We start from the raw sequence: 16402 nt of genomic DNA on the forward strand, positions 1-16402 counted from the left end.
TAAAGACTACGACCTTGAGGTACATTACCATCCAGGCAAAGCCAATGTGGTTGCGGATGCACTTAGCCGCAAAGCACACTGTCACTGTTTATCCGTAGCAACTTTCCGTGACACTCTTTGCAATCAGATGCGAGAACTCAATTTAGAGATCATTCCTCAAGGTAGTCTGAATCAGCTATCTATTGAGTCTACCCTTCGAGATAGAATTATCATGTCTCAACTCCATGATGAGGGTGTCAAGATTATCAAATCCAAGCTATCTCTAGGAGAAGCCAAATATAAGTGTTTTCGCACTGACCATCAAGGAGTCCTATGGTTCGATAATCGGATTGTTGTGCCTAAGGATCATCAGCTTCGCAAGCAAATCCTTGATGAGGCACATTTATCCAAATTCTCTATTCATCCTGGTAGCACCAAGATGTATCAAGATCTACGACAACATTTTTGGTGGACCAGAATGAAAAGAGAAATTGCTAAATATGTGTCTGAGTGCGATACGTGCCAGAGAGTCAAAGCTAGTCATCTCAAGGCTTCTGGTACACTTCAGCCATTACTCATTCCGTCATGGAAATGGGAAGACATTAGCATGGATTTTATTGTCGGCCTTCCCAACACATCTCAAAAGCATGACTCCATATGGGTGATTATTGATAGACTTACAAAAACAGCCCATTTTCTTCCTGTGCATACCACTTACTCTGCTAAGAAGTATGCCGAAGTCTATCTGGATCAAATCGTTCGATTACATGGGGTTCCAAAAACTATCATCTCTGATCGAGGGCCCCAATTTATCGCCCGATTTTGGGAGCAATTGCAGTCAGCTCTAGGGACCAAATTGATTCGAAGCTCTGCGTATCATCCCCAGACTGATGGGCAGACTGAGCGAGTTAATCAAATTCTTGAAGACATGCTCCGAGCTTGTATTATTCACTATGGTACAAGTTGGGACAAGTGCCTTGCTCTAGCTGAATTCTCTTACAATAATAGTTATCAAGCTAGTCTTCAAATGGCTCCTTTCGAAGCGTTATATGGTCGCAGATGCCGAACTCCTTTGAGTTGGTCAGAGACCGGTGAACGCAAAATCTTCGGACCAGACCTAGTCATTGAAGCCGAAGATAAGGTTAAGATTATTCAATCCAATCTTAAAACCGCTCAGTCCAGACAAAAGAGCTATGCAGATAAGCGAAGGAAACCTCTGCAATTCCAAGTAGGAGATTTTGTATATCTCCGAGTATCACCTACCAAAGGCGTCCAACGCTTTGGCATAAAGGGGAAGTTAGCACCTCGATATGTCGGGCCCTTTGAAATTATCAACGTTTGTGGCCCAGTGGCTTACAAACTTCGCCTTCCGTCTCAATTGGCTGCTATTCACAATGTCTTTCATGTCTCTCAACTTAAGAAGTGTGTCAAAGTACCTGCGGAAATTGTTGAGACATGTGCCATCGAGATTGAACCCGATCTCTCGTACATCGAGCAACCCCTTCGAATCCTGGATACCAAGGAAAGACTTACCAGAAGAAGGGCAGTTAAGATGTACAAAGTCTTATGGGATCATCACACCGAAGAAGAAGCGACTTGGGAAACAGAGTCTTATCTTCAACGGAATTTCCCAGACTTCCTTCAAGCCAATCCCCAAATCTAATCATCCGTTCTACTCAGCGTCGGAATCTCGGGACGAGATTCTTTTTAAGGGGGGAAGGCTGTAACATTCCTGTAATTAGAATGTAGACACTAAGTAGTAGTGTGTGGTATGTATATTAGGGTTTGTACAAAGCACTAGGGGTGTAATTGTAAATCATGAATTTTATGAGCTCTTGTGTGCAATTGTGTGAAAATACTCTTAACTGTCAAATTCAATTAACTATAGCAAAGAAAAGAACAAATATGAAGTTAAAATCTAAGAGAAAGAGACTTTGTATAAAACTAAGGATTTATGTGTAATTAAAACAAATATAAGGGTTACATATGAAATGGGTGGAATATAAAAGTCAAATTCAAATTTACTTAAGGGTTAATGTGTAAAAATACAAGTAATCATGACAGGTCAGAAAATTTGTAAACATGCCCAAAGTTTGATCAAAATTTGGTGGGCAAAGATAAATTAATTTAAATTCTATCTTGTTTCAAAATGTAATCCAAGTAGCTGTCAACTTTGAGTTTCTGAAACCAAGCCCTAAAGCAATGTTGTAGAGTTTGAAAAACTCTACAACTTTCATGTTGAACACTTTTTCATTTGACCTTTGTAGCAGTGGGAAATTTTAGTTTACAGACAGGTCCCTGAACTTTTTGGGAAATTACAAACGGGTCCTTCTGACCCCTGTCTGCCTTCTTCTTCCTCTGGCACACCGCTTCCCCCTCTGCTCTCTGCTCCTGCCACCGCCGCTCACCGCCGGCGCAGGCCCTCGAGCTCCACCTCCAGCTGCTACACCTGTCCACGCGTCATCGACCCTCGATCCCGACCTCTTTCCTCTCCCCTGGTGGCCTTGCGCACGCGCGCCACGACGCCCCGATCCATCTCCGGCTGCCACCTCCTTGTCGTCGTGGATAGCTCACTGCCGCGCCTTAACCTCCCTCTCTCGCGCGCAGCAGCATCACTTCAACACCTACGTGCTGTTCTGCTACTCTCAGCACTCAATTTCGAGCATCCGAGCCACATTTCGCTGCCGCCGTCCTTCTCCGCTCCGGCCGCACACGGCACGCCCGTGGGCAGCCCTCACCAGCTCACACTCGCCCCAATCAACACCTGCACAAGCTTCGCTGTTACTTGCTAGTGCTCGACGACCAACTGTTCTCCTCCAATTTCCACTGGAACTCCGTCTCCGACGAAGCGCCGCCGCCGCCACCTTCGACCTCACCGTGGGCAGCGCACTCTGAGCCTCTCCACGCCACCACGATACCCTAGCCAGCACCACATCATCCCTGTGAAGCTCCCCGACCCATCCAGTGACTCTCTAGTCCACCACTGCGCCTCCCCGACGCTCGCCGGCGTTCTTCCTCGCCGCCGCCGCTTCGGTCTCCGTCGATTACCCTTGATCCAGTGTCTATTCTTCCAATTGATTATACCTACACGTTCCCCGTGACTCACTAGCTCTCGTGCACAGGCTCTTTGCCAACGTCGATCGCCGGAGCACCGTCGTCGCCGTCGACCCCTCCGCCGCCGCCTCGGGTCTTCGTCGAGCTCTTCTATTCCGGCCATCCCAGTCATCGACAAGTAGCGCAACAAGACCACAGTAAGCCCTTGAGTCTTTCCCTGCCCTTGGACCTCGCCGCCGGTGACCACCGTCGCCGGAACACGGCCGCCTCCGCCTTGCTCTGCTCGGGTTCACAGCCCAGGGACCTTGGGTTAGAAGATTTGGAAACCCAGGGGGTTTTGTGCAAAGCTTTAGACTCAGAGAAATAGTAACCAGGGACCCCCTTGTGTAAATAAGGCTGTCAACTTAGAAATTCTGTATCTATTCGAGAAAAAATCATAAAATTGCAAACTAAATTTTGTTGTAATCTTTAGTTAAAGATCTACAACTTTACTTAAAGGGTTAACTTCAGTTTCGGAATGTTTGATGATCTAATTTAAATATTAAGTTTAGTTACTTATGAGCTTAGGAAATGCATAGTAATTCATAGAAAAATGGTAAAATAGTGAAACCAGTTGTGTTAATTTTCTTTTAGTCTGTACAGTTAAAGAAAAATAATTATCCCAACATTTAAGTATTACTCTCTTAATGTACAAGTTTATTTAGAAATAGTGCATAGTTTATCTTCCATAATTACTTTTTATAGATTTTAAGTATTCAAAAATAATGAAATATTCTAGGGTACTATTCTTTGATGGTGTAACCTGTTATTAAATGTTAAACCAAGATTTAGGTGTCAAATAAGTTAGACATAAGTTAATTAGTCCATAGTGTAATGGTAATACCAAGATCATATAAATAATTAAGATACCCAATATATAAAGCTTTTTAATATAGCTGTTAGAACCACCCTACTTGTTGCTACATGCCACTAGTTAGGTAATTAGTGTAACTAACCCTGCTGTTTAACGGGTTTAGATAAAACATATAATACCCGATAAATGACTGCCCAGTACAGGGTAATTAAGTTGTTTATCGAAATATAATGTCCTTTGAATTGGATTGCAACTTTATCGTGAATTAAAATACAAATGTATGCATCCATTAAACTTCATTTTGCATATCATGTAGACTCGACCACTCTCGCCGACGGGGATTATCAGCTGATTCCGGAACAAGAAGGAATTTATTCAGAAGACCCCGGAAGTCTCGTCGCGAATTTTTCAGAAGCCCCGAACCAAGGTTCGGAAGAAAATAATTTGACTAACCCCAGCCCCACCAGCGAAGGCAAGCCCCGGACATAACCCCTATTTTATTACACTGCAACCTATACTATTTATATATCTTTATGCATTAGGTTCTTAGGAGTTGTTTGGAAACCTTAGTTGCATTATTCCAGGAACCAATGTATTGAACACTAGAATTGAGTCCGAATAGCTGCTCTGCTTATAGGACCGGTAGAAGTCGAGTGATTTCCTGTCACTCGCGCGATATAGGCATTGTGATGATTACATTACTGTTATCATTATAAGGATGACGGACGGGAGTTTTATGAGGTATCATGGTCAAGATGATACCCCGTCTGTTTTGATGAATTTGGTAAGGTCGCAGTGTGTGGTAGCGGTGGTTAAGTGTTTGAAAGTACTAACCACATGCCGTGAAATATGGTAAGCGGTAAGCCTAGTAACCGATCGGCCCGAGGAGTGGACATACCCCCCACCACATGTATTTGCTTCTTTTGGTTACTTTGTTCGACGTGTAGGCGTACGTGTTGCTGGGCAACCAGGAGTACGGGTTTTGTAGTCGCGCTACAGACGTATGTCCTGCACTTTGGAAGTGCGTATGACCTGCAGTCGCTTGTGGTGGCTCTGATCCACGAGTCAGAATGAAAGGCAAATGGTTGCTTCGGAACGACCCTTTGGTGTTCCAAGCGTGTGTGTTAGGTTTATCCTTGCAAGGTTTGAATCTCGATTCAGGAATCGTTCGCCTCTCACGATGTATGAGACTGCTTACCCCCTTTACCACATAGAGTAACAAGAGTAACTTTGTGATTATGAAAAATGGTGTTTGATTAAGAATTCTACCATGTTTTGAATAGTTATAGGTGCTTACCTAGAATGGCTAATCAACTAAAACTGGAAAGCTAAAATTTGAAATTAAGGATCTACTCTTTGTTGCTTTTCAGCTGAAAACTTAAACCACAGCTAAAAGCCTTCATAAGTCTAGTTATGGGCTAAGTATACCCAACCCCGGGTAAGTCTTGCTGAGTATTAGTATACTCAGCCTTGCTTTTGTTGATTTATCTCAGGTAATCTCCCTGATGAGCCAGCTTTCGTTACACCGTGGCCCTACCCATTGCCTGATGGTTGGTCGGTTGAGTGGGATCCGTCCCCGACCAACACTGATTCCGCTGAATGATGTCATGTCAGGGCTAGCATGATATCTGTAATAACGACGTGTACAATGTTTACGCTTTTCAAACTCCGCTGCTTTATCTTAAGACTTAAACTTGTTTTGTAATAATTACCTTTGTGAGAACAAATGAGGTTTTGTATATTATTGTAATATAACTGCCTGTGGTGTAAAATGTACTGGCATTATATCTCTAGACTCACCTTCGTGTGAGGTACCTTGTTGGATCCTGCGTTCGGTGGTTTATCGGGACGTTACCCGACAGGCCAAAAGATTATACCGTTTGAAGCACGAAGTGGCCCTCCCGAGAGGACTCGCGTACTTGAGCCGGTGTAATTCAGGTTGGTTCTGCCACAGCCACGGCGATGGTGACAGCGGCGGCGGTCGCCGGGCTTGCCCTTTCTCCTTCGGGCTCGGCCCGGGCGGAGGATGCGGAAGGACTACAGATGGATGGTATAAGTACAACTCAGCATCAAGGTAACACATTACAACAAGCAAGTAGGCTCTTACCCAGTGGACTCGAGTCCCTGCGCCTTGCGCTTGCGCGCCAGTCGATGGCCTTGCGGCACCGGCGGCAAAGCGCCGGTCAACTCCACGCTCTGTTCGGAGGAGTTGTCCCGGCGCGTTTCTCCTTCGGTTCCTTCTCCCGCCTGCAAGCTCACGCCTTCGGTGGACCCGCTGCTGCCTTGAGCTGCAGCAAGGCGAGCCCTCTTGGCTTTAGCGGCAGCAGAGGGGAGGAGGTGGTCCGGTCGGGGGACGTCAGGTCGCGGCGGGTAGCTACGGTACACCTCCGTGTGTCCCTGCAGAGAGTTCTTCAGTTAATGAAGCAAAAGCGGTTATCTTCAGCAAAAAGAAGTCGAATACTTACTGGTTTGGGCGGATTCCGTGCGGAAAATAACGTGGGCACGTATGGCACGGCGTCCACGTCTAGCAGTACCCGCTGAACTCGCTGCAGCGCGACTTCATCTAGCAAATCCTCTGCGTACATGCGAGAAGGATCAGCGGGGCCTGTGTACTCGAATCCCAGGCGATGTCGCTGCTGGATGGGTTGGACGCGGCGTTTGTAAAATGCGAACATGACGGAGGCGCCGGTCACTCCCTCCTTCTTCTGTGCTTCAATGATGCCCAGCAGCTCGTTGACTTGGTCCATCTCCCGCCGGAGGGTTCAAGGTTCCATTCTCCCCTGATTACAGGTGGTCTGCTCGACTTCGTTGGCAGATGGGGAGCATGGTTTTCAATGTAAAACCAATGGTTTTTCCATCCAGGGAGGTTGGAGGGGAATTTGTATGAGAGGTATTTGTCGCTGGCCCGCTGACGCAGTTGGATGCTGGCGCCCCCTACAACGGAAAGGTTCTTGGAGGTGGGCTGCGGTTTGATCCGGAAGAGGAAGCGGAAAAGATCCCAGTGGGGTTCGATTCCAAGAAAAGCCTCGCAGTAATAGATGAAAATTGAAATATGGCAAATAGAATTTGGGTTGAGATGGTGAAGCTCAAGCCCGTAGTAATACAGAAGGCCTCGGAAGAAGGAGCAAGAGGGGAGGGCTAATCCCCGTTCGGCAAAATGGAGAAATGTGACGATTTCGTCAACATTTTCCATGGGAAAAGGTTCGCGGTAAGAGGGGCGCCAATTGACAAGGTTTCTCTCTTGCAGCAATCCCTCGGAAACTAGGTTTTTAAGGTGGTTGAGGGAGCACTTACTGTGTGACCATTCTGCGGTTGAAGGCTGCGCTTCCTCCGTCTTCTTCTCTTCGATCTCCGCTTTCTTGGGCGCCATCTCCGATTCGCTGGCCATGAGATGCTCGGGGGCTGCGGGGAGAGTGGCGGGGAAGTTGGAGCGGGAGGATTTCCTTGGGGGGATGGCGGCGGCGCTTGGCTCGGATTAGGGATTTTGGTGGCTTTTGGCGGGATGCGGATTGAAAGCGCGGTTTTTTCCCTACTGTTGTCGCGGGGTTAAATAACCAGCGGGGTGGGGAAAAGTTAATGTTCCGAAGTTTAGGAGTCACTTCCGAGAATATTCCGAGGTCGAGGGGTCATTTGGTGGATTGTTTGGATTAAATATTCGATTAACCATTTTTTCAGGGTTAGTTAGCCCGAAAAAGAGGGGGGTTTCGAATTCATAACCTCATACCCATCATCTGTACCATCACTTTGGTAATTTCGTAAGTTGTCATTGTATAGCCTGCATGCCACGGTTATTGGATCCTTATCTCCAAATTTTGGGGGATTTCGATTCAAGGCTCGGGGGCTGCGGGATACGTGGCATCGACTACTTATTTTTCAAATTTTTTGAAGGATAAGTAGGATTACAAACAAATGGGACCCTCAGTCTGATTCTCCGATTCAACCTAAAGCTCGGGGGCTACTCCATATGGAGTGCGATTTTTAAATCGCACACCATAACAAAATTCGGGGCATGAGCACCTCATAACTTCGATGCAGCCAAGCAAGTACTCGAAGAAGGACTTCAAGACGAAGCTTCAGAAGAAGTCGAAGACTGCTTCGAAAGTACTCGATAAGCCTGCAGTACTCAGCTACGAAGAGCTCGGGAGCTTGTCAGACCCGGGGCCACCGGGCTGGGCGCGTAGCGTAGTTTAAAGAGGTTTAAGAGATTAAGTTCATCTTATCTCTTATTCATTCTGTTTATCTCTTGTTTATCCCGTTTAAATAGGAGATAGAGCTAACCAACACGGAGAGGATCTACTCGAGATATGCTCTGGTATGATCCCTCAGCGGAAGTTGGTTAGCATCTTTGTAACTCTGGCCTCTCGGGTATATAAGGGAGGTCAAGGACCCCTCTCAACACAGAAGATCATTAGGTCATTCTACACCAAAGAGAATACAAACCACCATACAGGACGTAGGGTGTTACGCTCCGTGCGGCCCGAACCTATCTAAGTCTTGTGTTCCTCGCACCTTCAAGCTCCTGATCTCAGCGTCTCCTCACCGAGAACTTACCACCTTGGGTATATCCCTCGGTGGGCAGCCGGTTAAACACCGACAATGCCTCCCAGTTTCGGAGTAATATGTTCTTCCTGGTGGTCGGATGGAGGGATTGGTTCCGTCGGATGTCCCACTTGCATCAAACTCGCTGTCCTTATGGTCGGATGTCCTTGTGGACCTGGCCTTCCAAACGAGACTGTTCCTGGTTCGTATTGCAGTTGGAAAGTTTGGCTTATCTTCTTCTTCCAGCACACCTAGGGCTGGACAAAATACTCGAAGCTCGATAACTCGCTCGGATCGGCTCGTTAGTGGCTCAGCTCGGATCGTTCGTTTGTATTTTGTAACAAGCCGAGCCAGCATCTCAGCTCGGTTTGCTAAGGAGCCAGCTTGCGAGATATTTGTATGAGTTCACTGAGGCTCTGACCACTGTCCAGACTCCAGAACAATTGGGGCGACTCCACCTCCACGAGCAGCGGACTCTCTATCCTCTGCCGCCCACGCGCCCACCTGACCACCTCGCGTCTTCGCCCAATCGCCCCTGCGCCTGGCTTGCTCGCGCCGCCGCCTCCGGCACCGAGCGCGCCGGCGTCCCTGCGCCACCACCCGCGCCGGATCTGCCTCCACCCGCGCGGCCGCGCCGGATTCGCCTCCTGGATCGATTGAAGACAACAGCCGCAAGGACGGACAGAGCACGTGGATCGAGTCTTCAGAGGAAACGAGGGGGTGGGGCGGCAGGGGCGTACTCACCGGAGATGAATACATCAGCGGAGGTGGTGGACCTCGAGAGGAGGAGCAGCGCCGCCGCGCAATGGGGTGGGGGGAAGGGGAGTCAGGTGGGCGCGTGGGCGGCAGACGATAGAGAGTCCGCTGCTATCCTTAACGCGTGGCTCTATCCTTATAATATCTTTGAAAAACTGAGCTTGCAGATCTTAACGCACGACACAGTCATCAAGCGCACGGGTGCTTGGCCGTCTTGCCGCCCTCGGTTCGCCCTTGCCGTCGCGTCTGCGCCGACGCCCCTCCGCGAGCACCCGCACGGCCGCACCTCTGCCTCCTCCCGCCGTCCTGCGCCGGCGCCCCTCCGCCTGCACCCGCGCAGGCGCGCAGCCACCTCGATCCGGCCCCGGCGTCCCTGCGCCACCACCCGCGCCGGATCTGCCTCCACCCGCGCGGCCGCGCCGGATTCGCCTCCTCCCGCGCCCTCCGCCTCTGCACACCATCCCTGGCCTCCCCTTTCCCCCACCCCCCCACCCACCCCATTGCGCGGCGGCGCTGCTCCTCCTCTCGAGGTCCGCCACCTCCTCGGCGCCGCTGATGTATTCATCTCCGGTGAGTACGCACCTGCCCCCCCCCCCCTTCGTTTCCTCTGAAGACTCGATCCACGTGCTCTGTCCGTCCTTCCGGCTGTTGTCTTCAATCGATCCCCACAGGAGCTTGGGTGCTGTCGGATTCGTGGTCTCTCGGTCATATATGCTTCTTCTCTCGCAGGAGATGAGCGTCTATAACATCAGGATCAAACAAAGGCTACTGGACTGCACATATTGCGGCCAACCCCTCCGGCCTGACACTTTGGGTGGCAAAGCGTGGAAGGTGGGTGAGATCTGAGATGAGATCCCCGGCCCGGCCGCAAAGTTTTTGTTTTCCTAGCTGCTCAACTTCATTCCTTCTGGGCCTTGCAGTGCGCTGGCGTCCACATCTTCTGTCGTGCCTGCGTCAGCCGCCACGAACAGGCATGTATCTCCTACTGCTCTTCGCTGGACCAAATCATCAGTAAGATGAAGTTTAAATGCAATTGCTGCAACTCTGAATACATCCCCTACCACGAGATCAAGGGACACATGTGCGACATCAACATCCTTGTCCATCACGAGTTTTTCGCCGTTCGTGACTATGGAGAGTGCATCATCGACACAAGGGCCCTTGTGTGTTCTGAATGCCGGCTTCCTCTCCGACCTCCCATTTTCAGGGTGAGCTCAGCTCTGACCTGATCTGATCTGATCTGACCGAATTAATTTGGATGCAGTTTGGTTTGATTTGGTTTTGGCTTCATGCTATCCTAACCTTGTTACAGCATCTCCTTAAATACATGCACGTTTGTAGCATCTGCTACCATCGTGGTGATATCGCCAACTACCGTCACTGCCACGAGCTCGACTACCTGGTCGAAGGTATCTTGGTGGAATGTGAGGCTTGCAAAGAATACCTTCCATTCTCTACCTTGGCTTCGCACCAGCTGGACGATTGCTCATTCAGGCAGACATTGCCAAAGATTGCCCCAGGCATGCCTCCCATGTTTAACCTCTGGATCAGCCAGGGGCTACTGGACTGCACATACTGCCACCGAGCCCTCCTGCCTGACAGTTACGGTGGCAGAGCATTTACGGTGGGTGAGATATGAGATGAGATCCCTGCCTGCAAAGTTTTTGTTTTTGTTTTACTAGCTGTTCAACTTCACTACTTCTGGGCCTTGCAGTGTGCTGGCAGCCACATCTTTTGCCGTGACTGTGACACCCGCCATCAAAAGGCATGTATCTCCCGCTGTGGTTTGATGGACGACATCATCATTCAGATGAAGTTCAAAAGCAACTGCTGCGACTCTGGACGAAAATACACGCCTTACTGCGAGTTTGCTGGACACCTGTGCACTACCCGTGCTGTGGAACAGCAGCTCAAGTCTGTTCGTGCCTGGAAAGAGTGTATCCTCGACACAAGTGCCCTTGTGTGTTCTGAATGCCGGCTTCCTCTCCGACCTCCCATTTTCAGGGTGAGCTCAGCTCTGACCTGATCTGATCTGATCGAATTAATTTTGATGCAGTTTGGTTTGATTTGGTTTTGGCTTCATGCTATCCCAACCTTGTTGTAGCATCTCCTTGGTAACATGCCCGTTTGTAGCGCCTGTTACCACCGTGGTGATATCGCCAACTACTGTCACTGCCACGAGCTTGACTACCTCGTCGATGGTATCTTGGTGGAATGTGAGGCTTGCAAAGAATACCTTCCATTCCCCACCTTGGCTTCGCACCAGTTGGAGAATTGCTCATTCAAGCAGACGTTGCTAAAGATTGGCCCAGGCTCAAGGGCCCGAAAAAACGTGTGTGGTAATACATGCATGCCTCCCATCTCTACTCCCCTACTTGCATCCATATGGTTGTTTGAACGGTGCTCATTAGTTTTGGTGTGGTTTTTAAGCGTTAAATAAATGTGCTGGGGCAGTTTGGAGGTATTTGTGATGTTTGCGTACTACGTCTTTGTTCCCCAACTTGTGGAAGTGGAGGTGGTGAGTAATGAACTTTATCCTCATTTCAGATGAAGAGAAAACCGAAAGTCCTTCGGTGGGCAGCAATAGTATCCATGGTATGTAATTCCCCCAATTATTGGTTGCATTTTACTCTTTAGGCTATTTGTGCTACTAGCCCTTGAGTCTTGCTGACCCTTATTGCCCACTGTGCATTCTGTTTTTAAGGGAAAAACGAGCGAATGCCTCCACTCGAGGTTGGTAAAATGGACAAGCACATTGTTCACAGTGATGAGTCTGGGAATGATGATGACTCATGTGATGATAACCATGTAAGTTTATTGGTGATGAAACCATTTGTATGCTCTAAGCTACATGTACATAAAGTTGAATTGCTGATTCGTTATGATTAGACCCAAAGTGGTATGTGGACTTATTGTTGGATGATGCGCCACATTTGATCTATGGATTTTTTTTTTAAAACCCTAATTTTTCCAGGGCACGTGTGAGCATGTGTTCAGTTGTGAAGATTATTCTATTGACAAAATGGATGAAGGGAAGGAAGTTGAAAATGTGAGTTGGGTTGTTGTACTTTTCTCTATATGCATCTTTAGCATCAGTTGATTCTGTTATGAATAGCACTGTGCCACTATTCAATATGAGGGCTCTAGGCCCGAATATGTACAGGTACAGGAGTTAGCATACCCCTCATAGAACGGGGAAAATACAGACACAACATATACATCTAACAGATTCATGTGCTTTGTATGTACCCTAGCCTCATATTGCACATTTATTGAAAAGAGTTTCCTGTGTTCCATCATGTTCTGTACCCTTTAAGAGAAGAAAATTGATAATTGGTCCCTTAGTTGAGGTTATTAGCGATATGCAGCTTCACGGCTCACATCGTGTTTTCTTTGTTTGCTTGTTCATTTTAGCCTGAGACTGTGAAAAGAGTGACCGAGAATGCCTTCAAGACACCTTGTGAGAAAGCAGAGATTGCAATGCCAAATGGGCAGAAAACAGGTACTTGCTGCCGTGTCGAGTGCCTACCTAGTTTTTATCTAATATGCTTTCTTTATTTGTTAATTATATATGTGCCATTGTAGAGTTGGCTTATTAGGGATGATCCATATGTGCGTTTATGTGACTTATGGGCTGAAATCAATAATAAGCATGTTCGGTTACTCAACAATAAAGTGATAAACATGTGGGATTACATTACAACTGTGTTGGAGAGTGTTAGGATATAGCAAGATTCAAGAAAGTGCAATTAAGCGTGTGATTAAGTGCGATTACACGCTAAGTGCAAGGTCAGCGCTTTGCTTTAGCCCTAAGTGGTCAATTAAGCGGCCTCCGCTGTGGGTTGCTCCTCCACCATGGGCTAGCTCCTCCACCGTAGCTAGCTCCCGCTGCTGTGGGCCTTGTCAGCGGACAGCAGCTTGAGGCCCAGTAACTCAACCTGCCAGCGGAGGAGGTGGTGCAGCGGCGTCGGCGTGCATGTAGCGGGCACAGACTGCGGCGTGAAGCTCCGTGCTGCCCGGCGGTTGGGTACGTTCGAGGTGGCTCGCAGCAGCTGCATGCTGTTGTGGCAGAGATAGGAGAGAAGAAAAGGTGGTGGCTGGGTGCTGCGTCCGCTGGAAGAGTGGTCTAGTGGAGGTTTTAGCGTCAAGAAACGTGTGGACGTGGTGATATGGTGCAGGTCCAAACTAAATAGAAGCCCATACCACCCTTTTCCCTTTACTTTTACATTTCCTTCACCATGGAGTGCTGATATATTGATAAGGAAAATGAGTAAATATTTGACATATATATAATCATTGGCAAAGAAACATGTACATCTTCAAGACAGCTTCTTAGTATGGCTACCAAGGCCAAGGGGTAGCCATACTAAGAAGCAAACTGCAGGGATCAAAATTATATGTACGGCAAGAACAACAGCAACATAAAATGAACCTAATTTTCTCTGCATCAACAGCTTTTAGTGTTGATTGTATGAACACTGGGATTACTTTGTCCTTCAGGAAACATATGAAATTATCCAAAGGATTATATGAACAGAAAGAACGCTTCTAAAAGTTCTGAAAATTTCCAGATTGTCAGCAATAGCCATAAAGTAGCAGTAGCAGCGAGCTATGAGTTTATTCGAGATCAAAACAACTAGCAAGAATAAGAAACATATGTGACTCAGGGCTCAAAAAGGTGAAACAATATATATAAATTATAAAGAGATGTGAGGTCATGTGGAACAACAATTGCAATTTAATAAATAAATAAATAATCACTTGTTTATTCCTTTTGATCCCTAGATGAACAGATAACCGGTTTAACAATCATTGACTACTGCCGCAAGATGTCAGTTTTCATCACTTTGATAATTAAAGATAAACCAATCAGCCACATAGGTGAAAGAAGCAGAAAGAGTGTAATGGTGTTACAACCCATGCTAGCTTCATCATGCAGATTGTTTCATTTTTTTAGTATTAAATGTGCTGGGCAATTTGGAGGTGTCTGCGCTCTTTTGCATTGTATCCTTATTCCCCAGCTTGCAAAGTAGAGGCCAACTCACAGATATGAGAATATCAGACTTTATCCTCATTTCAGATGAGGAGAAAATTGAGAGACTTTCAACGTGCTGCAGTTGTATCCATGGTATATCATTTCCCCAATTATTTGTTGCATGTTTACTCTTTAGGCCATCTGTGCTATTGGCCCTTGAATCTTGCTGCCAGCTGAACTATATGTACATGTTTTTGTTTTAAGGAAAAAACAAGCAAAAAGCTCCTTATGGGGTTGGTAAAATGGACAAGTATATTGTTCATGGTGACGAGGTTGGGAATGATGACTCATCCGATGACAACCATGTAAGTTTATTTTTGATTAAACTATTCTTATGCTCTCATCCTCATGATAATTCATCTTGGGTACATGTACATGAACTTGGCATGCTGTTATGACTAGGTCTTGACTGGTGTGTTTTTTATGTGATTAGATCTAAAGTGGTATGTGGACTACAGTTTGATGATGTGCCACCGGTGGGGCACAATGGGGCTACAGGCCACTCGTATGCTCAGCATGAGTAACCCATATATAGTATTATTCAATAAGCTCAGCACTAATCTGGCATTAGCCATGGGCCAATCAAATTGCTATCGCTGATGCTTACTACGTACCGGATCCACATGCCGGCCCACTTCAACACTATGAAATCACTATTGCTACCTACTTATGTGCATCTCACTATTTTGTTGATCAACGAGTGCTAACATCATCCTGTTGTGTTTAAATCAGTACAGTATTATTATTCTTATATTAATGTTACCATTGTCAATGATGTGGTATAACTGCATAATTATAGTATACGACTATCAGAGAACTGTAGTATACTACTGGATGTTCTTTTTTTTTAGGCCTTCTCTTTGGAAATTTCTAAAAATGTGTTTGGTAGTTGTCCCTTTCTCTATATGCATCTTCAACACCAGCTGATTCACGTGCATCTTGTGTACCCTAGCCTCTGTAGCACCTTTGTTTCTTTGTCAAGGGTTTCTTGGCTTTGGCGTGCACATGCATGTGGTGTAGAAAGAATATTGACAATGTTTCCCATAGTTGAGGCTATTGCCAAAATACAGCTCCACATCTGACTCGTGTTTGTTTGTTTGTTCATTGTAGGCTGAGAGTGGCATGAGAGTGGCTGAAAACGCCTTTAAGACATCTGCATGTAATATGAAAGTAAAGATTGCAACGCCATATGGGCAGAAAACAGGTACTTGCTGCCGTGGCGAGTGCCTACCGAGTTTTTATCTAATATGCTTTTGTTATGGGTTAATTATATATGTGCAATCTTAGAGTTGGCTTATTAGAGAATATCGATATATGCATTTATGTGCACTTAGATTAAGGGCTGAAATCAATAATAACCATGTAGGATTACTCAACAATAAGCATGCATGATTACATTATAGCTGTGTTAGCATGGAATGTGATATAGATTACCCATAAAGGTATAGATTATCTTGAACTCCACAACCAGAAAATTTACGACAAAGCGTTTTTTTTACGTCATGGTTTTGGACTTGTTGCTGCATAGATCCGGTAAAGGGTGCGGTGCATTAGAGCTCAATAATGGAGTCACTTCACCTTCATCCCACCCTTCCTAAACTTTTTTCTAGCATCCCAAAACTGCATTTGGGGATGGTCGTGGTGTACGATGTTGTTTAGGGCTAAGCTATAGGAAGTGCAATGGTGCATATAGGAAGTGAAAAGAAAAGAAAAGAAAAAAAGGAAAGCTGAAGAGAACAGGGCCTAAAGCGCTGTGTGGTGATGGCTGCGCGTGCTGAACAGGCGCCGTTCGTCTGCGCTCGCATTGGCTGAATGTGTTGCATTTATTGGCAATCAGCATGGGCTTGCATACTGGGTGTAATGCGGTGAGGTGTTAGCACGGCTAAGGATTCTATTCAATTTGTTTTTGGAGTTGGGGGTTGTTGCAGGCCTTCGGTAATGTCTACTACTCACATAGGTATGCAACACTAGCAAAAACAAAGAAGGATAGGAGGCTGCAAAGGATCAGCGCTGGTGACTAGGACTTAGCTGTCCTTGGATTAGTTTCCAAACTTTCAGTTTCCATAATTCAGCACTTTGAGAATTATTCCTTTTGCTAAGATCGTAAGGTAGTATGTATATTTAAACAGCAGTATTGCCATCAAACTGTACTCTTATCTCTCTTCTCTCAAGCAGCACCTACCGCA

General features: G+C 46.6%; 1 protein-coding gene across 8 annotated transcripts in view; it reads left to right on the plus strand.

The window, feature by feature from the left end:
* The first annotated feature begins 9344 nt into the window (after positions 1-9344).
* The window catches only part of LOC112889494, a 7587-nt gene continuing 529 nt past the window's right edge, over positions 9345-16402 (plus strand). The window contains exons 1-15 of one of the 8 annotated variants that reach the window (XR_003228123.1): positions 9347-9751; positions 9911-10012; positions 10102-10389; positions 10494-10805; positions 10896-11186; positions 11286-11520; positions 11729-11776; positions 11886-11989; positions 12156-12230; positions 12596-12683; positions 14139-14309; positions 14421-14521; positions 14650-14721; positions 15327-15420; positions 16392-16402. The exon at positions 16392-16402 is cut by the window's right edge and continues 115 nt beyond it. Coding sequence is in view for 6 of the 8 variants with exons in the window: in XM_025956170.1 (XP_025811955.1) it covers positions 9737-9751; positions 9911-10012; positions 10102-10389; positions 10494-10805; positions 10896-11186; positions 11286-11520; positions 11729-11776; positions 11886-11989; positions 12156-12230; positions 12596-12683; positions 14139-14309; positions 14421-14521; positions 15327-15420; positions 16392-16402 (1935 nt within the window). In the remaining 2 variants the exon portion in view is untranslated. Of the gene's footprint in view, positions 9752-9910; positions 10013-10101; positions 10390-10493; positions 10806-10895; positions 11187-11285; positions 11521-11728; positions 11777-11885; positions 11990-12155; positions 12231-12595; positions 12684-14138; positions 14310-14420; positions 14522-14649; positions 15421-16391 lie in introns of those variants that run through there. The other 7 variants (XR_003228122.1, XM_025956170.1, XM_025956169.1 and 4 more) reach the window with 7 other exon arrangements.

This window comes from Panicum hallii, chromosome 4 (genome assembly GCF_002211085.1).
Source record: "Panicum hallii strain FIL2 chromosome 4, PHallii_v3.1, whole genome shotgun sequence".
In the NCBI taxonomy this organism is placed as follows: domain Eukaryota; kingdom Viridiplantae; phylum Streptophyta; class Magnoliopsida; order Poales; family Poaceae; genus Panicum; species Panicum hallii.